This window comes from Eumetopias jubatus, unplaced genomic scaffold, assembly GCF_037043125.1.
Source record: "Eumetopias jubatus isolate StellerSeaLion01/CBP00866 unplaced genomic scaffold, mEumJub1_p1.0 scaffold_9, whole genome shotgun sequence".
In the NCBI taxonomy this organism is placed as follows: Eukaryota; Metazoa; Chordata; class Mammalia; order Carnivora; family Otariidae; genus Eumetopias; species Eumetopias jubatus.
In genome coordinates, this window is record NW_028274815.1 from 39,394,573 (window position 1) to 39,421,990 (window position 27,418).

General features: G+C 37.3%; 1 protein-coding gene across 3 annotated transcripts in view; it reads left to right on the plus strand.

The window, feature by feature from the left end:
* Positions 1-27,418, plus strand: part of RNF103 (ring finger protein 103) — a 113,599-nt gene that overhangs the window by 16,347 nt on the left and 69,834 nt on the right. For 2 of the 3 annotated variants that reach the window (XM_028122329.2, XM_028122330.2), the window contains one exon: positions 1,956-3,968. The exons of the other annotated variant lie outside the window; for it this stretch is intronic. In XM_028122329.2, coding sequence (XP_027978130.1) covers positions 1,956-3,531 — 1,576 coding nt within the window. In that variant the 3' untranslated portion in view covers positions 3,532-3,968. Of the gene's footprint in view, positions 1-1,955; positions 3,969-27,418 lie in introns of those variants that run through there. 3 annotated transcript variants of the gene reach the window in all.

Consider the following 27,418-nt stretch of genomic DNA (forward strand, 5'->3'; position numbering starts at 1 on the left):
ATACAGTGTTAAGGGTTTAAAGATATTATCTTTGTAGGAATTCATAATTCTCAAACCATTTCACTTAAAGAAATATTGATATTAGTGGAATCTATGCTGTTAAGGAAGCAGATCAACTCAGCAAGAAGCTGAATCATGGTCTGTGATTCCAAGTCACCCAGACAGTTTCTCAGAGTCATTACTAACCTTGTCTTTATGACATAACATGCTATCTTGATTTATCTGAAGTTATATCACAAAATTCCTGAGATACAGCTAATTGTATTATCATTATAAAACCATATGACCTATGTTGAGACTTTCAATCTGATCATATAAATGTGTAATGTGCTTATTTAAATAAAATATAATCCATGCTGGGACACCTGGCTGGCTCAGTCAGAGGAACATGCAACTCTTGATCTCGGGGTTGTGAATTTGAGCCCCACATTGGGTGCAGAGGTTACTTGAAATAAATAAAACTTAAAATATATATTTATACACACACACACACACACATAATCCATGTTTACTAAGTAAAGCATAACACTTATAGTTTTATGATTTTTATATTTTGAATAGCAAAATAAGAAATTGGACATTTGTTACCATCCATTTACAAATCTGTAACGAACAAAATGTACCTGCATGGTAGATTTTCTTTTTTCCAACTTTATTGAGGTAAATTTACAAAGCATAAAACTCCACATGGTAGGTTTTTGGAAAAAAATACTTTTTTAAAAAAAGGGAAACGTTGCACTTACAATCTCTCCACTGTCATACAACAGCTTTTTATTTTTCAGTATTTCATTTCTCATCTAGTTTTTTAGGGGGAGAGTGATGTCACAAATAATATAGCAAGAACTTGTCCATTTGCAAAAGGACTGGAGTCATGACCACACTGGTTAAATCTAAATAAATGGGGGCGCCTGGGTGGCTCAGTCAGTTAAGCATCTGCCTTCAGCTCAGGTCATGATCCCGGGTCCTGGGATCGAGCCCCGCATCAGGCTGCCTGCTCAGTGGAGAGCCGGCTTCTCCCTCTGCCTCTCACCCCGCTCATGCTCTCTCTTGGCTCTCGTTCTCCCTCTCAAGTAAATAAATAAAATCTTTTTAAAAAAAATCTAAACAAATGATTGAATTTTAGTTAAATTCTTCTATACTTACTTACCCTCTAACTGAATCTCTTCTTAATCTGAAAACTTACTTTGTTTCATCTGTATTTACTCTTCATGATCTTCGTTAAGGAGATGAAAGAATACAAAAAAGTATGGGACTTGCTCTTTCTTAGGTGAGCCTTTGTATGGATTACTTTGTAACCGTGCCTTTGTGCATCAGGTATTGGGTAGGTGCTTGGGTTAATAAATGGGTACAGCGTGGCACCTACCATCAAGGAACTTGCATTCAAGTCAGGGCCTCAGCATGTAGGATAATCTATTCTCTCTTCTTTGCCCATTTGAATCTAACCACCTTCAAGACCTCATTCAGTTCCCAAACCTTTCAGGAAATCTTCACCAGCTCAAACTCTCAGTGATACTCATTTTTTTGAACTTCTTATTTAGTAATTGATATATATGGTTTTATACTTCTGGTTTGTTTCCTTAATAGGATTTTAAATTCCTTGTGAGCAGGAATTATTCTCCTATTTTCTTTTGGATCTTATAGCACATAATGAAGTAGTAGGTACATAATAGATGCTGAAGTATTTGCTGATTTCCTTGACTAAAGCCTTTTATTTAAAAAAAAAAAATAAAGAGATATGAAACAAAACTTCAAAAAGAGAGTTTGCTTTTGTTCTTGTACGACTGCCAGGTATTGGTACTACTTTTGATTTTTTGGAGGTTATTTGGTTTTGAGGAGAGAGTATCTTTCAGTGCCAAAGAAATTTGTTAGGGGGAAACAAATTGTGCAACAGTGAAGATGAGCAAGCTAGCTCATCCGTGAGCCTACCTTTTACTTAACAGTTTACTCTCTTACAGATACTGCAGGAGAAGAGGCTGGGTACGATCCACACTCATTATGTCTGTCCCACAAACAAGCACTTCTAAAGGGAAAGTCATGCTTAAAGAATATAGTGGACGCAAAATTGAAGTAGAACACATTTTTAAGTGGATAACTGCTCATGCAGCTTCTCGGATCAAAACCATTTATAATGCTGAACATTTGAAAGAAGAATGGAATAAAAGTGATCAATATTGGGTAAAAATATACCTATTTGCAAACCTTGACCAACCCCCAGCTTTCTTCTCTGCACTAAGTATAAAGTTTACCGGAAGAGTTGAGTTTATTTTTGTTAATGTGGAAAATTGGGACAACAAGAGTTACATGACAGATATTGGTGTATATAACATGCCATCATACATTCTTAGAACTCCTGAAGGAATTTACAGATACGGAAACCACACAGGTGAATTTATATCCCTTCAGGCCATGGATTCATTTTTGCGCTCATTGCAACCTGAAGTAAATGATCTGTTTGTTTTGAGCTTGGTTCTAGTTAATCTTATGGCTTGGATGGACTTATTTATCACACAAGGAGCAACCATAAAGCGATTTGTGGTTCTCATAAGCACTTTAGGGACATATAATTCTCTATTAATTATTTCCTGGCTACCTGTGTTGGGCTTTTTACAGCTCCCTTACTTAGATAGCTTTTATGAATATAGCTTAAAATTATTGAGATATTCCAATACAACCACACTGGCTTCATGGGTAAGGGCAGACTGGATGTTCTATTCTTCACACCCGGCCCTGTTTCTCAGTACGTACCTTGGACATGGTTTACTAATCGATTACTTTGAGAAGAAGAGACGGCGCAACAACAACAATGATGAAGTCAATGCCAATAACTTAGAATGGTTATCAAGTCTGTGGGACTGGTACACCAGCTACCTCTTCCACCCGATTGCTTCTTTTCAGAACTTTCCTGTAGAATCTGATTGGGACGAAGACCCTGACTTATTCTTGGAGCGGTTAGCTTTCCCTGACCTTTGGCTTCACCCTCTGATACCAACTGATTACATAAAAAATTTGCCAATGTGGCGATTTAAATGTCTTGGAGTCCAGTCTGAAGAGGAAATGTCAGAGGGTTCTCAAGATATTGAAAATGACTCAGACAGTGAGAGCACAGACACTTTTAGCAGTGAAAAGGAAGTATTTGAAGATAAACAAAGCATAGTTCACAATTCTCCAGGAAGAGCAAGTCACTGTGATACTGAGGCTTGTTCATGTGCCAATAAATATTGTCAGACCAGCCCATATGAAAGGAAGGGGAGGTCATATGGATCATATAATGCTAATGAAGATATGGAACCTGATTGGTTAGCTTGGCCTGCTGATATGCTGCACTGTACTGAATGTGTTGTTTGCCTAGAGAATTTTGAAAATGGATGTTTGCTAATGGGGTTGCCTTGTGGTCATGTGTTCCATCAGAATTGCATTGTGATGTGGTTGGCTGGGGGCCGACACTGTTGCCCTGTTTGCCGGTGGCCTTCTTATAAAAAAAAGCAGCCATATGCACAACACCAGCCCTTGTCAAATGATGTCCCATCTTAACCATGTGCAATTTGTCCTTTATAAGCTTTGAGTATCTTACAGCTTGCCTTTTTAATGTTAGTCACAATGTTTTTGTGGTTTGAAGTTTAGTTTAATGTTAGTGCAGTGACAGGAAATACACATTATGCTAATGTTGATAATTACTTGGTTGCCTTGTGTGTCAATTGAATGCATACTTAATTGTAAAAATTTTTATTTACAACATTGGAAATTCAGAAGTTAATGTTTTTTGTAAGCACAAAAGAAGTATGATAGAAATTTATCCTAGCAAGACTTTACGAGGTAGGATCAAATTCTAATGGAATTGAGGCAGTTTCTTATCCTAAATGTTTCCTCTCTTTTTACAATCTCTGTCCAGCACCTCTTGGTTAAATAATGTATGCTCTGAGACATGAAATTAAAACAGACCTATGAAATAAATTATTTTAAAACCAGAAGATTACAGCTTTTCCAATGTTAAATTGTTTTTGATGAGGTGACTGAATGCTATAGGTGTTTTGCTGGTTTGTTAATTTCACAGGTAAGTCAAACGGAGTCCTTGACTCATGAGGAAAAACAAAAAGATGAAATATGTTGCTTATACTAGCCAGAGGACATTAGTCAGCCTCTTAGCTTGGTTAGCGTTGATGGGAAGAAATTTCATGGTGGGCTCTTTTTTAAGTATTAAGTCGTTTATGAGTAGTATATTCATCTCAGTAAAATCAACTATACCATATTAGCCACATGTTGATTACTTATGTTTTTCCTAACTTTGATTTTGAAAAATTACAAAAACTACAGAAAAATTGGAAGCAGTACAATGAACATCCATTTCTCTAATTCACCAAGTGTTGGTATTTTGTTACCTTTGCTTTATCTTCTCTGTGTATATTTATCTTTTTTCTTTTCTCTGTTTTGTTTTTTGTTTGTTGCTGATCCCTTTGAAAATAAATTTTAGTCACCCTGATGTTTCTTTACCACTGAATATATCACCATGTATCTCCTAAGAACAAGAACTTCTTTTTACATAACCACTATATCATTATCACACCCAAGAAATTTATTAACATTGACTTAGTAATATTTAATATCCAATCCCTACTTACCACTTGCTTCCAAAATATCCTTTATATGTTTTCGTTTTATTTTTATTGTGAACCTCAGGCAAGGTTCATGCATTCATCCTTCTTCCTTTCATCCTTTTCTCTAAGAGCAGTTCCCTGCCTTTTTTTTTTTTTTAAGTCTTTCCTGATAAATTTTTGAAGAGTACAGGCTAGTTGGCTTATAGAATGTTCTACATTCTGGATTGGTCTGTTTCCTCATGATTAGATTTAAGTTAATATTGCCTGGATGATATCTACCTCCCATTTGTATGACATCAGAAGACATTTTGTATCAGTTTGTCCCATCATTGGTGAAGCTAAATTTGGTTAAAGTAATATCTTTCCATTGTAAGATACTTTTTCACTTAAGAGGGAACCTGTGAGGCTATGTGAATATCCAATTTTTTAAAATTTTTATTCCAGTATAGTTAACATTCAGTGTTATGTTAGAAACCCAATGGTTTTAACATCCACCGATGGTTATTAGTGTAAATCAATTATTAAATAGGATTTGTACCATGGCGATTTTTTTTTTTTTAAGATTGGTTGATTTAGAGACAGCGTGGGGGCAGGGATGGGGCGGGGTTAATAGGGGCAGAGGGAGAGGGAGAGAGGATCTCAAGCAGACTCCCCCTGAGCGTGGAGCCTGACTCAGGGCTCAATCCCACGACCCTGAGATCATGACCTGAGCTGAAATCAAGAGTCAGATGCTCAATCGACTGAGCCACCCGGGCGCCCCATAACGTGGGGATTTTCTAATTGCATCCTTCATTCTACATTTTTTAGCTGGCATTTGTGTGTGTGTGTGTGTGTGTGTGTGTGTGTGTGTACAGCTATTTTTCCATTTTTCTTTCTCACATACTTTGAATATTACTGGACTTAGTTTCTTTTTACATTCAATGTTTAAAATTGTGTTCTCAATGAATATTACTGGACTTAGTTTCTTTTTACATTCAATGTGTTAAAATTAAACCAAATTTGGTAAGTGGGAGCTCCTCTAGGCCAGCTCTTCTGTGCTATTGATATATCCCTTTCAATCTTGAAGCACTTGCTTGCTTTTTGACACAAGGTGTTCCAAGCTCACTTTGTGTTTTCCCTGGCCCCGCACTGTGATCAGGTCTGAGTTTCATGGTGCACTTTTAAAATCTTTTCTTGACTGCCCCCCAAAATGGTAAGAAAATATAATTTTCTTACTCTAAATTACTGCTGGGTTACTAGCAGAAACTTTTTTTTTTTTTTGCTTCATAGTAGACGGAGCCTCATTTTCATACACTAATGAAAATATTAAGGACCAGCTATTAATATTTGGGAGCTCTTTTAAATTTTTAAATAAAAATGCAAACACTGCTCCTTGTGCTTCTAATTTTCCTTTTGAAAAAAGGTAATCATGTCCTAGAGTTCTGCCATGGGTTCACTGCTCTTTCATGTTTTCAGTGGATGTCCCCAGTCTACATGGCCAAAGGCCCCTCCCCAGGTCTCCAGTTTTATATTCAGCCATCTGCTGAACAGCTTCTCGTGGGTGCATTTCAGTACTTAGTAAAACAGCTTTTCATTGTCTCTCCTACCCCCAGTCCTCTTAGGGTCCTGATTTCAGTTAATGGGTCATAGACCCATAATATTGTCCCATTATGGGGCACCTGGGTGGCTCAGTTGGTTAAGTGACTGCCTTCGGCTCAGGTCATGATCCTGGAGTCCTGGGATCAAGTCCCACGCTGGGCTCCCTGCTCGGTGGGGAGTCTGCTTCTCCCTCTGACCCTCCCCCATCTCATGCTCTCTCTTTCTGTCTCTCATTCTCTCTCTCTCTCAAATAAATAAAATCTTAATATATATTAAAAAAATATTGTCCTGTTATGAAATGTACACAAAAGTATAGACATTTTAAAAGACAATTAAAATTTCTCCATCCTAAGGCACATACATCACACTTTGGAGACTACTGCCCTAGAAGATAAACCACAGTCTCCTTAAAACCAGCTTTCAAGGCCCTTCATAATCTTCCTGGTTGACTTCAAAGAGACATCATCACACTCTGTGGAGTGCTTGTCTCTCCAGGCCCATGCTCTAGTTTTTCTCAGCTTGGTGCTTTGTTCTCACCTCTACCTAGTGTTCTCATCCCTTCTCTGGTTTGTCTGGCTAGATCCCACTTCATCCAGAAATTCTACACCCTCCTGCCCATCTTTTCCTTCCCCACCAGGCTTGTAAAGAGACAAAGATATCTACACTGAAAGCTCAGGCAGCTGTCATCTTACTCAAGTGATCAAACTTAGTATCACCAACAATGGAGCAGATTGATACATGCCCTTCTTCTAATCTTAGTGATATCTTGCCCTTTCTTGATACGTGCCCTTTTTACATCCCACTGATACCTTACACACGTCTGTCATACTTAATTGCATTGTATTGAAACTATGCATGTGCGTCTTTTGGGTGAACTACTTTAAGGTAGCACCTGTGCACTAGTCATCTAAATATCCACAGTGCAGGGTATAAAATAGATATACATTTCGAATGTTAGACACGCAGTAAAAATAATACAATGAAGTTGGGGAGGAAATAATTGCCAGAGGGTCGGGTCTCCAGGGAAGTTTGACTCATCCCTTAATCGTTAAGCATAGCAAATGATGCTTTTGTCAGATTTTTCTGGAGGTGGAGAATTGAAGGAAATATTCAAGGTTGACAGACTCTAAACTTGAACTGTGTTTAAAAAGAAAGTTCGAATTCGTAGAGCAACCTATTGAATTTAATAAACTAAAATTTCCAAGTATGTGGGCTTTGTAGTTACTGAACTCTGGTTAACTGTAATAGTAGGATACATGATTGTGTTCTCGAAAGTTTTTCTACAGTCTTCTCTCATGTTTTTGTGTAAGTCTTTCTTTAAGGATAAGAGATCCCTGAGGGCAGGAGTAATGTTATAATCTACTGTTATATCCTTAACATATTAGACCCAGAGTCGACATTCAGTAAGTAATTATTGGCTTGAATTTTAAAAATCTATTTTAATTTTGCCCTTTACCAAACTTTTTACCACCCATCTAGTGTAGCTAGAAAAGATAAATTATATTTTTAGTACCCATTAGTACTGACAAAGACCTCGGTATTTATGGCCTGCTCCAAGACAAAAATCTTATTTTTTGTAGTCCCATAACTCTTTTCATCTCCAGATTATTTGGGAGCCTGGAAGATTATTCATGTAATCTTTCTCTTTGCTCCCACTTTTTTCCCCTTGACCATTTTATTATTACTTAAAACTATCCAAGGGACAAAAGGTAGCATAGGTAAAGTGTTGGGTCCTTTTTGCTATTGGATTTGATTAAAATTTAGAGAAGAAAGAATGGAAATTTTAATTGTTAAAATGACATTTTGAATCATCTTTTAATCATTCTACTTCTTGTTGCCAAAATTTAAGTATACTGATTAGGCAATCTCTTTGCTTAATTTTTTGTGCCATCTTCTCACCCAAAGTTTTTATTGATTCGTATATAATAGATCATTTTACTTAATAATATCCCTGTGCAACAGGTGGACAAGAAGGAATCCCGACTTAATTGGTGATCGAAATTCAGGACAACCAAGGTAGTTAAAGATGTGACTAGGACACAGCTTCCAAATCTGAACATCTTCAGGGCCCAGTGAAACAGGCATAAGGAGGAGTGGTAGGGGTAACAGTGTGTTTGCTCCACCTAAACGTACCCAAATATTTTCTTAAAAAATGACGTCAGCCAGTCAAAGCTGTGGTGGATTCTTTAAAACCTCTGGATAAGATTCTATCTTGTTCAAGTTTCTTTCTACCATATTTTCACTTAGAAATAAGTGCATGTGTAGAAAAGACAATAGGAATAGTCTTTTGTCAAAATTACATTATCCTTTATGCTAAATTGCGTACTTGTTACTGTCAAGTTTTCTTAATTTACGTGATGATGGAATGATAGTTCTTTATATTATATGCTGAACAAATGGTGCTTGAATATTCTCATTTATAGTCTGTTTTATTTATTTTTTTTAAAGATTTTACTTATTTATGTGAGAGAGAGAGAAAGCATGAAAGGGAAGAGGGTCAGAGGGAGAAACAGACTCCCTGCCGAGCAGGGAGCCCGATGTGGGACTCGATCCCGGGACTCCAGGATCATGACCTGAGCCGAAGGCAGTCGCTTAACCAACTGAGCCACCCAGGCGCCCCTATAGTCTGTTTTAAAACACTCTTAGAATTGACAATATCTAACTGAATTTATAACGTATTTATCTAATAAGAACAAAAATGAACTTAAAAGTAGAGAGGCACCCAAACAGATGTCAAAGGTCAGGTACTACCTGTTTTCTTTTTTTGTTTGTTTGTTTTTTAATTTATTTTTTCCAACTGTATTGAGATAAAATTGACATATAATATTGTGTAAGTTTAAGGTGTACAATGTGTTGACTTGATAGATATATATTGCAGTTTGATGACCATGGTAGCATTAGCTAACACCTCCACCACATCACATGATTTGTAATAACATTTGAGATCCACTCTCTTGGCAACTTTCAAGTAAATAAATACAGTATTTTAAGTATAATCACAATGTTGTGCATTAGATCCCCAAAACTTACTCATCTTCTCACTGGAAGTTTGTACTCTTTGACAAACATCTCCCCATTTCCCCCATCCTCCAGTCCCTGGTAACCACCATTCTACTTTCTGTTTCCAAGAGTTGGGCTTTTTTGTTCTTTTTTTTTTTTCTTTTTTGTAGATTCCACATATAAGTGATATCATATAGTTTTTGTCTTTGTCTAACTTACTTAGCATAATGCCCTCAAGACCCATCCATGTTGTCAATGATGGCAAGATTTCCTTGTTTCTTGTGGCTGAATAATATTCCATTGCATATATGGGGTATATACAATGTGGTGGCACAAATACAGTGGAATATATGCCATATTTTTACCCATATATCTGTTGATGGACACTTAGTGTTTTCTTATAAGCATCTACTGAATGAATGAAGAATCACACAGATGCTTACTCAGAATTTATTCTTACTTTACATAGAACTTGAATGAGCTTGGTGATTTAGCTTCCCAATCTATAGAATAGAAACTACACAGAGTTTGAAGTAAGAGGTGGAGCCTATTAGAGGCAGGGCAGGCAAAGAAGTCATAGTTACAGTAGTTTGACAGTTAGAGGTAAAAGGCATTAAGGAAAAAAAAAAAACCCAAACACAAAACAGTAGTTTGTGGCCAGAAAGTACAGTGTCTCCTGAGAGAATATCACTATCTTACCAACCGATTCTGTGTCCAGAAAAAATTTTACCAGTGCCATTTGCACCAGAAGTCAGAAAAATTCATTTTATTATATTCAAAATAGTTTTAAAACTATTAAATTTTAAAATGTTTTGAAACCTTAAAACGTTTCAACAAAGTGAAAAGTTTCTGTTTCCTGGAAAACCCATTTAGGGAGATGGGGTGGGAAAGAGAGAAATCTTGTTCCTTGCCTCCCTTATAAAAGGTTAACTCCTGACAGTCTCACCAATTATCCATAGCATGCTGCCAGTTGTAGAATAGAAAAATGATGCTCATGTACAATGTATATTTAGTCACCCTCACTACTGTTCGTAAAATTCTATGAGCTCTCCTCATTTGGGAATGTACTTTGAGACCATCATATATTTGTTGATAAAGCAGGGTCTGGTGATGTATTTCCACATGGGTAACTTATTTGGGGTTTTATGAAGTCCTTTCACAAAAACAAAGTAGTCTTTGTTTTTGTAGGGTTTGAGGCCAGCAAAACAGAAGTTAGAATTCTGGTATTTTCAGGGCTGCTTTTGTCTTTATTGTTTAAGCGCTCCCCATTTAGTTTTACTTAATTACTGAGTCAAGTGGCTAAAACAGTAGGTTTCTGGAACAAAATGCCTCAAGCTGACTCACAGCTTTGTTGCCAGCGGCTTGGGTAAGAGACCCCTCTTGCCAAACACAGCAATATTTTGGGCTTTTAAGGCAGTATTGTTCAAATTATTTGTTAGTATCAACATGGTGGACTGTGACCAAACTTGATGTATATTGCTTTGCTTTAAAAGCACTTTATCTTGTCTGATGAGAAGGAAAAAAGAGTGTGTCATTCTTAACAGTTTTCCTGTTTGTTTGTTTGTTTTTTCTGTTTAAAATAATAGAATCTGAGTGTCAGAAGCAAATGTTTTGTCCAATCTTCTGCCTCAATTTAGGTTGTGGCTGTCCCTGTCATGAATAAATTGGCACACTCATCATCTAACAAAAGGCATGCTACATTTGCAAAAATCTACAAACAGTCCATCTGCCAGGATTTACAGAAAATCATGCAGTTACCTGGCAATATAGCCATAGCAGGTGCTGAATGCCCAGATTTGGATACATCCCACATCACCATGGGAAGGAGAATGAAATCAGGAGTTCATCTGTTTAAAAAAAAGTTAGCTCTAATATAACCTCACTCTGAAATATAATATGATATCTACATCTCTTCATCAAAATGCCACATATTTAACCACAATTTCTATTTAGAGAGAAACCTGTGAACTGTACGGTATTAAAGCCCAGCCTCATGAGTTTAGCGACTGACTCATCCAGTTACCCTGAATTATCTCCAAAACAGGGAACAGGGGAGACATGAGATCAGCTTTCTTCTACTTCCACTGAGCATATTCTCTGCTGTTACTGAATCAGGGCAGATCTACACAGACTACTGTATTTTCATGACTGGGGAAAGGTTGAGAGGTAAAAGACGACTTACGGCATAATATGCACCAGACTGGGTTATATAGAAATTGGAGGAAGGACCCATCATTTCAGAGTTTTCTGATGCTAAAAAAGACTACAGGAATTAATTCAGTTATATTCCTTTAATGCTAAGGAGGAATATATGTAATTTACCCATTCTGGGAAAATACATGCATTTTATTTAGAATCTGGTAATCAGACCTAGAGTTCATTCCAACAGCTTGGAGTTCTTGGTCCAGGAGAATGTGGTGTTAGCTCTAAGATGCTTGTTTATCTGAGAATTAGTACATAGTCTGAGTGTGGGACTAGTGTTTCTGAAATAATATTCCCAAATGGCGAACCATGGGTAGAAATAAGAAAAGGCTTTTGATGCCTCATAACTTTATTGATTAAAAAAGGGGGACGTAGGACAGAAGGGTGGAACAAACGGACAGTACCTTCTCCATCGATTCCTTCTTTAGCCACTTCCAGTCCTTCAGGGAAAACACATTCTTTTTTCCATTTAGTTAAAAGTTTTTACTGAAAGGCAACACTCTCCGTAAAAGTATGTAAATATTAAATGTGCATGTTATTATTTTCTCACAGACTCAACACTCACATAACCCATCACCCATATCAAGAAACAGAGTAACTGTCACATCCTAGAAATCTTCCCGGGTTTCCTCCTTGTCACGACTTTTACCATCCTTCCCAAATTTAATCTCTATGACAGCTTCTTAAACACTGGGGTAGTTTTGCTTATTCTTGAATGGTATGTGAATGGGATCCTATGGTATGTTGTATTTTGTGGATAGCTTCTTCCATCTAAAATTGTGTTTGTGAGTGTCCTCTCTTACGTATAGCAGTACTTCGTTCATTTTCATTACTGCATAGTGTTCTATCATCTGAACATCCCACAGTTGATCCATTCTATCAAAATAGACATCGAGACAAAATAGACACTTTCTGACCATTGCAAATAGTACCGCTATGCGCATTCTCGTATGTGACTTCGGTTCACATTTTTGTCAAGGGTAGAATTTCTGAATCAGTTTGCCTATGTTCAGGTTTGGCAGACACTGGCAGTTTTCTAAAGTAGTTGTATCGATTTGTATCCTCCCCCGCAGTACATGAGAGTCCCAGTTGTTCTACATTCTTGCTAAAATTTGATGTTATAATTTTTTTCATTTCTGAAATTCTGGTGGGTATATAGAGATATTTCTTTGTGATTTTAATTTGCCTTTCTCCGACAGCTAATGAGGCTGAGACCCTTGTCCTATGTTTACTGACCATTTGAATTACCTCTTTTGTGAGATCTTTTGCCCATTTTTCTATTGGGTTGCTGTTTGTCTTTTTTTGTTGAATTATAGGAGTTCCTCATATATTCTGGATATAAGTCCTTTGTCAAATATATGTATTGCAGATATTTTATCTCAGTCTGTGTCCTTCCTTTTGGGAAGAAGAGGTGGATTTTTTTAAACTGTTGTTTTTTTTTAAGACTTTATTTATTTATCTGAGAGAGAGCAAGTGCATGAACAGGCAGGAGGGGCAGAGGGAGAGGGAGAAGCCTGCTCCCTGCTAAGCAGGGTTGCAGGGCTCGATCCCAGGACCCTGAGATCATGACCTGAGCCAAAGGAAGACGCTTAACAAACTGAACTACCCAGGCGCCCATAAACCATTTTTTTCCTCAGAAAATTTTAATCCCAGGGGTGCGTGGGTGGCTCAGTCAGTTAGGCATCCAACTCTTGGTCTCAGCTCAGGTCTTGATCTCGGGTTTGTGAGTTCAAGCCCGGTGTTGGGCTTCATGTGGGGCATGGAGCCTACCAAAAAAATATTTTTTTTAAATCACATGCAAAAGTGGAGAGATTCATACAATGAATTCCCATGTAGCCAATTTCAACAAGTCTCAACTCATGGCCAATCACATTTCAGCTATTACCCCCAATAAAATCACTCTCTTGCATTGCCCTAATCTCTCCTTTTGTTTTCACTATTAACCTTTTAGGCCTTTATTTCTTTATTCAACATTCATTTGTTTATTATTCACATATATTTGGATTAATTCCAGTTGAATTTTTTTAAAGATTTTATTTATTTGAGAGAGAGAGCACAAGCAAGCACGGTGGCGGTGGCAGGGTGGCGCAGAGGGAGAGGAACAAGCAAAGTCCACGCTGAGCATGGAGCCCCACGAGGGGCTCGATCCCACAACTCTGAAATCAGGGAAATCAGGAGTCTGGGACTTAACTGTCTGAGCCACCCACACAGCCCCAGTTGAATTAATAATTAATGAATGCATTTTTGTACTTATAGTACCTGAGCTTTCTGCATATGGTGACTTTATTGACCACTCCCTCCTTGAAATTCCTTTCCCTCAGGCTTCTTTGGTACTACTCTACCTGGTTTTCTTCCTACTTCTTTGATCCTTTTTAAAAAATAATTTCCTTGGGGCTCCTGGGTGGCTCAGTCGTTAAGCGTCTGCCTTCAGCTCTGGTCGTGATCCCCGGTCCTGGGCTCGAGCCCAGCTTCGGGCTCCCTGCTCTGCAGGAGGACTGCTTCTCCCTCTCCCACTGCCCCTGCTTGTGTTCCCTCTCTTGCTGTGTCTCTCTCTGTCAAATAAATAAATAAAATCTTTTAAAAAAATAAATAAATAATAAAAAATAATTTCCTTCCTGGGATCTTCCTCCCTTATTTTTTCAGAGTTATTGTTCCTTTAGAGTTCTGTTCCAGTTCTCAATTCATTTGGGTGATTTCATCAATACTCATGTCCTTGACTCCTACTTATATGCTGATGGCTTCTGAATCCACATCTCCAGTTCAGAACACTCTATTCAATACCAGGTCCCTGTATAGAGCTATCTGCTGGGCATTTCACTTGGATGACCCATAAGCATCCATGGTAGACTTGCAGATTATTGTTCTCCCCCCACCCTGCTATCTAGTCTCCTGTTCTTCTGTTACACTAGAATTTTATTTTATTTTATTTTATTTTAAGATTTTATTTATTTGAGAGAGAGAATGAGAGAGAGAGAGAGAGCATGAGAGGGGGGAGGGTCCGAGGGAGAAGCAGACTCCCTGCTGAGCAGGGAGCCCGATGTGGGACTCGATCCCGGAACTCCAGGATCATGACCTGAGCCAAAAGCAGTCGCCTAACCAACTGAGCCACCCAGGCGCCCCTACACTAGAATTTTAGCTGAATAAATTCCCAGCTATCAACTCTATTTCTCAGCCCACATTGTAGTTAGGTGTGACCAATGTGACTAATTCTTTTTTGGGGGGGGGGAATTTCCTTTTTTTTAATTTTAAGTTCAATTAATTAACAATATAGTGTATTATTAGTTTTAGAGGTAGAGTTCAGTGATTCATCAGTTGCATACAACACCCAGTGCTCATTCTATCACGTGCCCTCCTTCATGCCCACCACCCAGTCACCCCATCCCCCCCCCACCTCCCCTCCAGCAAGCCTGTTTCTTTCCTATGCTTAAGAAGTCTCTTATGGTTTGTCTCCCTCTCTGGTTTCATCTTGTTTTATTCCTCCCAGGTTTTTGTTTTTGTTTTTTTTTAACTAACCAGAATCATGCTGTATGTATTGTTCATGTGCTTTTTGGAGATGTTCTCAGACTAGCACACTCCTTTTATCCATTCTATATTCCACAGAAATAGATGTTTGGGTTGCTTCATTCTGCTGTTATAATTATTCCCACTTTTGTGCACAAACTTGGGCACAGGGGCTGAAATTTGAGGGGAACAGTGTCAATTTTAGCCCTTGGCAATCTGAGGTGAAGGCATGTTGACTTGGCATTTAGCAGGTGGCAGGCCGTGCACGCTGACTCAGGCAGGAGGGCAGCCGGACCGTGAATTTGGGACCCACAGGCCGATAGCATCATGTGTGACAGGGACGTGGCTGGTTTTGCTTTTAATTTTTGTTTTTCTGGGAAACTTGATCTCTCCCTCTATTCTAAATGAAAGCCTTGTTGGATAGAGTATTCTTGGCTGTAGATTTTTCCTTTTAGCAGTTGGAATTTATCATGCCACTTTCTTCTGGCCTGCAGAGTTTCTGCTGAAAAACCCACTGATAGCCATATGGGGTTTCCCTTGTATGTACCTGCTTTCCTTTCTCTTGCTGCTTTTAAAATTCTCTCTTTATCACTACTTTTGGCCATCTTATTTACTTTGTGTCTTGGTGCAGACCTCTTTGGGTTGGTTGTGTTGGGGGCTCTCTGTGCCTACTGAATCTGGATTTCTCATTCCTTCCCCAGATTCAGGAAGTTTTCAGCTATTATTTCTTCAGACAAATCTTCTGTCTCCTTTCCTCACTCTTCTCCTTCTGGGATCCCTATCATGCGACTGTTATGCCTGACAGCGTTGCTCAGTTCCCTGGGTCTATTTTCATTTTGCGTATTTTTTCCCCCTCTCATCTGCTTGGCTTGATTGCTTTCCATGACTCTGTCCTCCAGGTGGCTGGTCCTTTCTTCTACTTCCTCTTGCTTGCTATTTATTCTAAATGGTCTATTTTTATTTCCATTTAGTGAGTCCAATAGCTCTAACTGGTTCTTTTTTACGTCTTCTAGCTCTTGGTGGAGGGTCTCATGGAAGTCCTGCAGTCCTTCCTCAATTCTAGCGAGCATCTTTATGAACATTACTTTAAATTCGCTATCAGACATATTACTTATCTCCATTTCGCTTAGGTCTCCTGCTCTGATTTTGTCCTGTTCTCTGATTTGGGACATATTCCTCTGTCTCCTCATTCTGTCTCTTGCGTTGTCTGTTTTTCTGTGTTAGGAAAGTCAGCTATGTCTCCTGCACTTGAAAGTATTGGCTCTATGAAGAAGAGGTCCTGCAATGTCTGTTCCCCAGAACCTGGTGCTTCAGGGGGTGTCTCCTATGTGTGTTGCTCCAGGGATGTCCTACCTTGTGGCTGGGATGTGTTTGCCTTCAGTCCTGTTGTCTGCGATGGCTCCCTGCCTGTTGTGGGCAGAGTCTGGTGCCCATGGTGTTAGTGGGCTGCTCCGGGGATGCCTTGGGCTTGAGTTGAATCAGACCAGGCGTTTGCCAGAGATGCAGTAGCACCAAACTGCAGGCACTGTCCCTGTGTCATCCCCGGAGAAGCTTTTGTTGGTGGGTGGGGCCTGCAGTCAGACCAGCTGCCTGCCCTCAGCCCACTGCTGGGGTCATAATCAGATGGGTGTGTGGTTATCTTCCCCTCTCCCTGGGTCAGGACTCACTTTGGAGTGGTGCTGACCTTGTCTGGGCCGCACACACACTGCCAAGCTTGTGGCACCACTTTGATGGGATCTTGCCAAGAGCAATCGGAGGGGGTGGATCTGCTTCGCTGTGGCCTCTTGTCTATGCTGGGTGGTGGAGAGTCTGTTCTGCCAGTTTTCGGGCTGCTTTTTGGGTTATTTATGCCGACATTGGTGCTCTCTAGGCAGCCACATGGCAAGAGGTCAGCCCAGGAATGTCCTACTCTGCCATCTTCCCAGCCAATGTGACTAATTCTTGACAGTACAATGTAAGCAAAAGTGATACATGCCACTTTGGGATCTTGACTTAAAACATTGGGTATATGTATTTTCACTTTCTCTTCTCTACTTCCAACCTGCCAGATTATGGTGATAACTGATGCAACCTTAGACATTAGGTGAAATAAATGCACAGAAATGCCTTACCAGCCTGGGTCACTGAATGACCTCAAACAGAGCCACCTGGCTATGGAGATTACTAGACTCTTCCACAAAACAAACTTCCATTTAATTTAAGTCATTGCATTTTGAGGCCTCTCTGTGATAGCAGATCAACCTTTAAATATGACATGTCAATCACATCGTATCCAAAATTTACTGATCATCCTTTCACCTAAATATCCTATGTCAATAGGTCCATTATGAATAAAAGATCCTGCAGTTACCTAGTCAGTGTTCCTGTCTCAACCAGTTTTCCTAAATACAGTTCCTACTACTTCTTAAAATAACTCTGGATTTCTACTTCCGACCATGATGGAGTAACTGGTACTGGACTGGTCTTGCCATAACTATAAGTCCAGACAAAAATACATGAGCAATTATTTTCAGGATGTGGACAACAGGCAATATAAGGCTGAGATTGCTGAAAGGAGGGAAACTAACAGGGAAAAACCCCATGATTACTCAGCTCTCTGCCTAGGGCAATTTCTTGACTGCAGTACACAGAATTCAAGTCCAAACAAAGCACAGTGAGAAGTTCCACTGAGATTCAACTATGATGTTGTATGTATCTACAGTTCATTTTTTGTATTGCTGTATTAATTAGTATATTATTATATGAATATATCATAATTTATATATTCATTTGATTGCTGATGGACATTTGTTTCCAGTTTTTGCCATTATGAATAAAGCTGCTTTGAATATTATACATGTCTTTTAATGGACAAACACTTATGTTGAGTATATAATAAAGGATGGAATTGTTATATCATAAAGTTAACACATATAGTTATCTTTAGTAGCTACTGCTGAAGAATTTTCCAAACTAGTTGTAACAACGTATACTCTAACCAGCAGTATATGAGTCCCCATACTTTTTCCAGCACTTGATATTGTCAGTGCTTTTAATATTAACCATTCTTGTGGGGATGTAGTAGTATTTACTTATGGTTTTAATTTTTATCTCTCTGATTAATCATGAAGTGGATCATCTTTTCATATTCTTAATAGCAATTTGAAGGTTCTCTCTTGTGAAGTGTCTATTCAGGTATTTTGCTCATTAAAAAATTGGGCTGGGCCTATTGTTATTAATATAAAAAAGTCCTTTATATATACTAGATATGAGTGTTTTTATTTTGAAAATATGAAGCAGTTTTTGGCTTCCCTTTTCACCATCATCTTTTGATGAATAAAAGTTCTTAAATGTTAAAGAAGTCCATTTTAATGATTGTTTTATAGCTGTTTAAAATTTGTGTTCTGTTTAAGTCATCTTTGCCTACCCCAAAGTCATGAAGATATTTTCCTATGTTTTGTTCTAGCAGCTTTGCTTTTTTACCTATCATATTTTAGTCTGTGCTCCATCTCAAATGAATTTAGTGTGAGGTAGGGATCAAAGTTCATTTTTTTTTCTTATGGGTATCTAAATTGACCTTGTGGAATTTAATGGAAAGAATATCATTTTCTCCACGGAATTGTGGTGGTATTTGTTATAAACCAGGTTCTGCTACTGGATTCTCTATTCTGTTCCATTAGTCTCTATAATAATTTCACACCAACACCACACAACAGTAGTTATTAGAATTTTATAATACTGTTGATATCAGGTAGCATAAATCTTCCAATGTTAAGTATTTTGCATTTCCAAATAAAATTTTCAAATTAGCTTATCAAAATTCACCACAGAAAACCCTTCTAGGTGTTGGGATTGCATTAAATCTATAGGTCACTTTGGCGGTGAATTGATGTCTTTACAGTACTGAGTTCCATTTCATGAATATGGTATATCTCTCCATTTATTTAGATATTCTTTAATTTCTATAAGCAGTGTTTTGTAGTTGTCTATAAAGGAGTTTTGTATATTTTCATTAAATTTATTCCTAATTGATTGACTTTTATGACATTATAAATAATAGTGTCATTTTATTTTATTTTAAGTTTATTTTATTTTAAGTTTTTATTTAAATTCCGGTTAGTTAACATACAGTATATTAGCTTCAGGTATACAATTTAGTGATTCAACACTTACATACACCTGGTGCTCATCACAAGTGCACTCCTTAATCCCCATCACCTATTTAACCTAACCCTCCACTGACCTCCCCTCTGGTAACCATCAGTGTGCTCTCTATAGTTAAGAGTTGGTTTGCGTCTCTCTCCTTTTTTCCCCTATGCTCATTTGTTTTTCTTAAATTCCACATGTGAATGAAGTCATATGGTATTTGCCTTTTTCTGACTTATTTCATTTAGCGTAATACTCTCTTGCTCCATCCACATCATTGTGAATGGCAAGATTTCATTCTTTCTTATGGCTAAGTAATATTCCATTGTATTTATATACCACATCTTCTTTAACCATTCATCAGTCAATGGACATTTAGGCTCTTTCCATAATTTGGCCATTGTAGATAATGCTGCTATAAACATTGGGGTGCATGTATCCCTTTGAATTGGTATTTTTGTGTTCTTTGGGTAAATACCTAGTAGTGCAATTACTGGATTGTAGGGTAGTTCTATTTTTAACTTTTCAAGGAGACCTCACATTGTTTTCCAGAATGGCTGCACCAGTTTACATTCCCACCAATAGTGCAGGAAGGTTCTCCTTTCTCCACATCCTCACCGATATCTGCTGCTTCTTGTGTTGTTGACTTTAGACATTCTGACAGGTGAGAGGTGATATCTCATTGTAGTTTTGATTTGTATTTTCCTGATGAGTGATGTTGAGCATCTTTTCATGTGTCTGTTAGCCGTCTGTATGTCTTCTTTGGAAAAATGTTTATTCATGTCTTCTGCCCATTTTTTAACTGGATTATTTACTTTTTAGGTGTTGAGTTTATGACTTTATATATTTTGAATACTAACCCTTTATCAGATATATCATTTGAAAATATCTTCTCCCATTCTGTAGGTTGCCTTTTAGTTTTGTTGATTGTTTCCTTTGCTGTGCAGAAGCTTTTTTTTTTTTTTTTAGATTTTATTTATTCATTTGAGAGAGAGAGCACAAGCAGGGGGCAAGGCAGAAGGAGAGGGAGAAGCAGACTCCCCGCTGAGCTGGGAGCACAACATGGAGCTCAATCCCAGGACTTGGAGATCATGACCTGAGCTGAAGACAGATGCTTAACAATCTGAGCCACCCAGGTGCCCCTGTGCATAAGCTTTTTATTTTGATATAATCTCAACAGTTTATTTTTGTTTTTGTTTTCCTTGCTCCAGGAGACATATCTAGTAAGAAGTTGCTATGGCCAACAAATTTTATTTTTTAGTTGTTGATTGTATATAGAAAGAATGTGTTTTTGTAGGTAGCTTTTTTTAAGCAAGAATTGTGTTAAACCTGTATATTTATGTGGAGAACACTGATATTTTCACATGTTGGGTTTCCAATCTGTGAACATTGTATGCATCTCCATTTTATTTAGACTTTGATTCTTTCATGATTCTGTCAGTGTTATGTAATTTTCAGCATGCAAGTCCTATACATGTTTGTTAGATTTATACCTAAGTATTTCATTTTTTGAGTGATTGTAAAGAGCATTGTATTTTTAATTTTGGTGTCCACATGTTCATTGCTATATATATGGAAATATCATGTAAAATGTTTTTTGTACATTTGTCTTTTATTCTGTGACCTTACTGAAATCACTTTAAGTTCTAGGAGGTTTTTGGTAGATTTCTTGAAATTTCTACATAGATAATTATGTCATCTGTAAATAACAATTTAATTTCTTCCTTTCTGATTTGTGTGTCTCTTATTTCCTTTTCTTATCTTATTGCAGTGGCTAAAACTTTCGGCACTAAGTTGAATAAGAGTGGTGAAAGTGGATATCGCAGAGATTGCTGCCTGTGTTCTCCTTTAGGATTTTGATGGACTCCTGTCTCACATTTAGGTCTTTCAACCATTTTGAATCTATTTTTGTGTGTGGTGTAAGGAAATGGTCCAGCTTCATTCTTCTGCATGTGGCTATCCAATTTTCCCAACACCATTTGTTGAAGAGATTGTCTTTTTTCCATTGGACATTCTTTCCTGCTTTGTCGAAGATTAGTTGACCATAGAGTTGAGGGTCTATTTCTGGGCTCCCTATTCTGTTCCATTGATCTATGTGTCTGTTTTTGTGCCAGTACCATACTGTCTTGATGATTACAGCTTTGTATAACCTCTTTGACCTCAGCCACAACAACTTCTTCTTAGAAACATCACCAAAGGCAAGGGAAGCAAGGGCAAAAATGAACTATTGGGACTTCATCAAGATAAAAAGCTTTTGCACAGCAAAAGAAACAGTCAACAAAACCAAAAGACAACTGACAGAATGGGAGAAGATATTTGTAAATGACATATCAGATAAAGGGCTACTATCCAAAATCTATAAAGAACTTATCAAACTCAACACCCAAAGAACAAATGATTCAACCAAGAAATGGGCAGAAGACATGAACAGACGTTTTTCCAAAGAAGACATCCTGATGGCCGACACATGAAAAAGTGCTCAACATTGCTTGGCATCAGGGATATCCAAATCAAAACCTCAATGAGATACCACCTCACACCAGTCAGAAAGGCTAAAATTAACAAGTCAGGAAACGACAGATGTTGGCGGGGATGCGGAGAAAGGGGAACCCTCCTACATTGTTGGTGGGAATGCAAGCTGGTGCAGCCACTCTGGAAAACAGTATGAAGGTTCCTCAAAAAGTTGAAAATAGAGCTACCGTACAACCCAGCAATGGCACTACTGGGTAAATACCCCCAAAGATACAAATGTAGAGATCCAAAGGGCTATGTGTACCCTGATGATTATAGCAGCAATGTCCACAATAGCCAAACTATCGAAAGAGCCAAGATGTCCATCGACAGGTGAATGGATAAAGAAGATGTGGTATATATATATATATATATATATATATATATATATATATATATATATATATACTTCAGCTCAGGTCATGATCTCAGGGTCCTGGGATCAAGCCCCATGTCAAGCTCCATGCTCAGCCAGGAGTCTGCTTGTCCCTCTTCCTCTGCCCCTACCCCTGCTCATGCTCTCTCTCTCAAATAAATAAATAAAATCTTTTTAAAAATAAATTTAATGTTAGCTGCAGGGTTTTTTGTAGATGATTTTTATCAAGTTGAGGAACTTCCTCTGTTACTATTTTTTCAGAGTTTATTTATTTATTTAATCACAAATGGATATTGAACTTTGTCAAAATTTTTTTCTGCATTGAATGATATGGTCATGTGATTTTTCTTCTCTAGCCTGTTACGTTGGATTATACTGATTGATTTTCAAATATTGAGCCAGCCCCACATCCTTGGAATAAACCCCTTGGTCATGGTGTTTAATTCCCCTTACATATTACTGAATTCTTTTTTTTCTTTTTACGATTTTATTTATTTGACAGAGAGAGACACAGCGAGAGAGGGAACACAAGCAGGGGGAATGGGAGAGGGAGAAGCAGGCTTTCCACTGAGCAGAGAGCCCCAAGTGGGGCTCGATCCCAGGACCCCGGGACCATGACCTGAGCCAAAGGCAGACGCTTAATGACTGAGCGGCCCAGGCGCCCCACATATTACTGAATTCTCTTTGCTATATATTTTGTTAAGAGTTTTTGTGTCTATATTCATGAGGGATATTGGTCCGTAGTTTTCTTATTTTATACTTTTTTTTTGGCCTGGTTTTGGTATCAGGGTAATATTACCTGCATAAAGTGAATTGGGACATTTGCTCCTCTTCTATTTTCTAGGAGAGTTTTCTATTTTCTAGGAGACTTTGCCCCTCTTCTATTTTCTAGGAGAGATTTTGTACAGTTGGTGTTGTTTCTTTCTTTCTTTCTTTCTTTCTTTCTTTCTTTCTTTCTTTCTTTCTTTCTTTCTTTCTTTCTTTCTTTCTTCATTCCTTCCTTCCTTCCTTTCTTTCTTTCTTTTTCTTTCTTGTTTCCTTTTTTTAATTGAAGTATAGTTGACACACAATGTTACATTCGTTTCAGGCATACAACATAGTGATTCGACAACTCTATTGATTATCTTATGCTCAACACAAGTGTAGCTACCATCTCTCACCTTACATCACTATTACAGTACCACTGACTATATTCCCTATGCTGTACCTTTCATCCCCATGAATTATTCATTCTACAACTGGAAGCCTGAACCTCCCATTCCCCTTCACCCCTTGGCAACTATCAGTTTGCTCTCTGTATTTATGCATCAATCTCTGCATTAATTATTCTTTAAACATTTGATAGAATTTTCCAGTTTAACCATCTGAGCCTGGAGATTTCTTTTTAGGGAAAAAAATCTTTTTACATAGATTTTTTGTATTTATTTGGTAACTGTTTTTAAATTATGACTCAATTTCCTTAATTGAACATTATATATCATACTACCTATTATATTATTATCAATAATATCTATCATATTATCCATTTCATATTAGGTGAGTTGTGGTAACTTGTTTTTCAGGAAATTGATCCATTTCATCCCTTATTAACTCTTTGGTGTCTGCAAGGTCTGTAGTGATGTTCTACTTCATTCCTGATATTAGTCATTTGTGTTCTCTTTCTTTTGTCTTTATGTCTTTTTTTCTAGAGGTCTGTCAATTTTGTTTGTATTTTCAAAGAACCAGCTCTTTGTTTCATTAATTTTCTCTATTGCTTTTCTATTTTCAATTTCATTGGTTTCTGCTTCTCTCTCTCCTGCCTTAGGTTTACTTTGTTCTTCTTTTTTTATGTTCTCAAGGTGGAAACTTAGATTACTGATCTGAAACTTTTCTTCTTTTCTAATGGTACATTTAATGCAATAAATTTTCCTTTCAATATTGATTTAGCTGTGTCCCACAAACATTGATATGTTGTATTTTCTTTTTTTATTAAAGATTTCATTTATTCATTTGAGAGAGAGAGAGAGAGACAGAGACAGAGAGAGCACAAGCAGGCGGAAAGGCAGAAGAAGAGGGAGATGCAGACTCCCCACTGAGATGGGAGCCTGACGCGGGGCTTGGTCCCAGGACCAGGAGATCATGACCTGAGCTGAAGGCAGACTCTTAACGACTGAGCCACCCAGGCGCCCTGATAGTTTGTATTTTCATTTTCATTCTGTTCATGCATTTTTTAATTTCTCTTGAAACTTTCTCTTTGATCCATTAATTATTTAGAAGTGTGTTGTTTAGTTTCAATGTATTTGGAGGATTTTTCTGTTATTGATTTCTAGTGGGTAGAGAACATACTTGGTATGATTTAACTTATTTTAAATTTCTTGAGGTTTATTTTATGGCCCATGATATTGTCTCCCTTGATATATGTTCTTTAGGCACTTGAAAAGAGTGTGTATTCTGTTGTGGGTAGAGTGTTCTATACATTTAGATCCTATCCTATTGGTTGATGATGTTCTTCTACATCCTTGATTTTCTTAGTTGTTCTATCAGTTGTTGAGAGAGTGGTATCGAAATCTCAAACTGTAATTGTGTATTTGTCTATTTCTTTATTTCTGTCCTATCAGTTTTTATTTACCATTATTTTCACTTCTGTTGGTGTATACAGTTTTGGGATTGCCATGTCTTTTTGGTGGATTGACACTTTTATCATGGTATAGTGTACATCTTTGTTTCTGGTGAATTTCTTTGCCTTAAGTGTAAATTATCTAATAATTTAGCCACTCCTGCTTTCCTTTGATTAATGTTTGCATGATATAACTTTTTTCATCCTTTTACTTTCATTCAGCCTATATCATTATATTTGAAGCGAATTTATTGTACATGACATATAGTTGTATTTTTAATCCTTTCTATCAATCTCTTTTAATTGTATTTAGACCGTTTACATTTAACATAATTATTGATATGTTCAGACTAAGTCTGATTGTTTATATTTTATTTTCCGTTTGTTCTTTCTGTTTTCTTTTCCTTTCTTCCTATGGATTACTTGAACATTTTTTAGAATTCCATTTTGACATATGTATAGTGTTTTTTAAAACTGCTTTATTGAAATATAATTCACATATTATATGATTCATTCACTTAAAAATTTTTACAGTACTTACTGCTCACCACAATAAGTGTAGTTACCATTTGTCACTATACAACATTATTACAATATTATATGCTATATTTCCTATGCTGTACTTTTCATCTCCATATGTACAATTCAATGACTTTTAGTACATTCACAAATTGTGCAACCATCACCATTATATAATTCCAGAACATTTTCATTACCCCAAAAAGAAAGCCCATACATATTAGCAATCACATTCCATTCTGCATTTTTCCCATCTCCTGGAAACCACTAATCTATGTTCTCTCACTTTGGATTTGCCGATTCTATACAAAATTATGTGTCCTTGGATTTGGTTTCTTTCCCTTGGCATAGTGTTTTCAATTTTTCATCCACATTGTAGCATGAATCAGTATTTCATTCCTTTTTATGACAAATAAGATTTGATTACATGGATAATATATTTTATGTATCTACTTATCAGTTGATGGACATTTAGGTTCATTCTACTTTTTTACTATTATGAATAATGCTGCTATGAATATCTGTGTACAAGTTCTTGTGTGGACATATATTTTCATTTTGATTTGTATGTTTCTAGAGTGGAATTGCTGAATCATATGGTATCATATTTAACTTCTTGAGGAACCGCCAAACTGCTTTCCAAAGTTACTGCATCATTTTACATCCCCACTGTCAGTGTATGATATGAGACTTCCAGTTCTTTGTATCCTCAGTAACACTTATTGTCTTGCCTTTTTTTATTATAGCCATCAGAGTGTGTGTGAAGTCATCTCATTGTGGTTTTGATTTTCATTTCCCTGATGGCCAATATCTCTATAGTATTTTTTAGTGTACTTTGTATAGTTTTTTAGTGGTTGCTCTAAGTATTACATTATATGTACATAACTTATCACAGTCTACCAGTGTTATCATTTCACCAATTCAAGGGAAGTATAGAAAGTATAGAAGTATAGAAACCTTACTTCTCTTTAGGTCTCTTCCTTCCCCCATTTATAATATAATTATCTTAAATATTTCCCCTATCTATATTTAGAATCTTATTAAGCAATATTATAATTTTTGCTTCAACCATTGGACACAGTTTAGAAAACTCAAAAGGAGAGCAAAAGCCCATTGTATTTAATCCATATTTTTGCCTAGTCTGTCTTTTTTTGCTCCCTAGTATGCCTAGATTCCTTCTTTTATTGTTTTATTGTTTCCTTTCTATTTAGAGAACTTTCTGTTTAGAAAATCTCTTTTCTTGAGGTACCTGGGTGGTTCAGTCAGTTAAGCATCTGCCTTCAGCTCAGGTCGTGATCTCAGGGTCCTGGGATCGAGCCCCGTGTCCAGCCCCACATCCAGCCCCGTGTCCAGCCTGCTTCCCCCTCATTCGTGTGCTCACTTTCTCTCTCTCTCAAATAAATAAGTAAAATCTTAAAAAAGAAACTATTCTCTTAAGGTAGTTTTCTGGAGACACATTCTCTTAGTTTTCCTTCAACTGAAAATGTCTTTATTTCCTCTTCATTCTGAAGAATATTATCTTGGCATATAAGATTCTGGGTTGACAATTCTTTTCTTCTAGTACTTGAAAAATATTGTGCTATTTCCTTCTGTCTCCCATGGTTCTGATAAGAGATCCATTGCCATTTGAGTTGTTTTTCCCCAATAGATAAGATGTCATTTTTTTCTGGCTGCTTTTGAGATGTTTTTAGTTTTCAAAAGTTGAACTAACCATGCATCTTGGGGTGTATTTCTTTGGCTGTATCTTTTTGGGGGGTTGCTCAGTCTCTTGAATGTGCAGGTTTATGTCCCTTGCCAATTTGGAGACGTTTTCAATCATTATTTCTTTTCTTTGGCCATTCTTTCATTTCGTTTTTAATATTTTATTTATTTATTTGAGATAGACAAAGATAGTGAGAGAGCATGAGCGGGAAGGGGAGGGAGAAGCAGGCTTCCCACTAAGCATGGAGCGCGATGTGGGGCTTGATCCCAGGACCCAGGGATCATGACCTGAACCAAAGGCAGACACTTAACTGACTGAGCCACCCAGGCGCCTCTGGCCATTATTTCTTTAAGTACTTTTTCTGTCCTGCCGTATTTCTCTTCTTCCACGGATCTGATGACACAAATGCTACATCTTTTGTTAAAGTTCCACACTTCTCTGAGATTCTGTTCATTCTTTTTCAGTCTATTTTCTGTCATTCGTATTGGGTACTGTCTTATTGTTCTATTTTCCATTTCACTGATTCTTTCTTCTGTCTTCTCCATTGTATTGTTGAGCCTATTCAATGAGCTTTTTATTTTGGTTATTGTGTTTTTTAAGTCTAAAATTTCCCTTTGGTTTTTCTTTGTACGTTCCTTTTTCCTGAGATTTTTTTTTTTACTTGTTTCAATCATGTTACAAATTGCTTATTGAAGCATTTTAAAAATCATGGAATT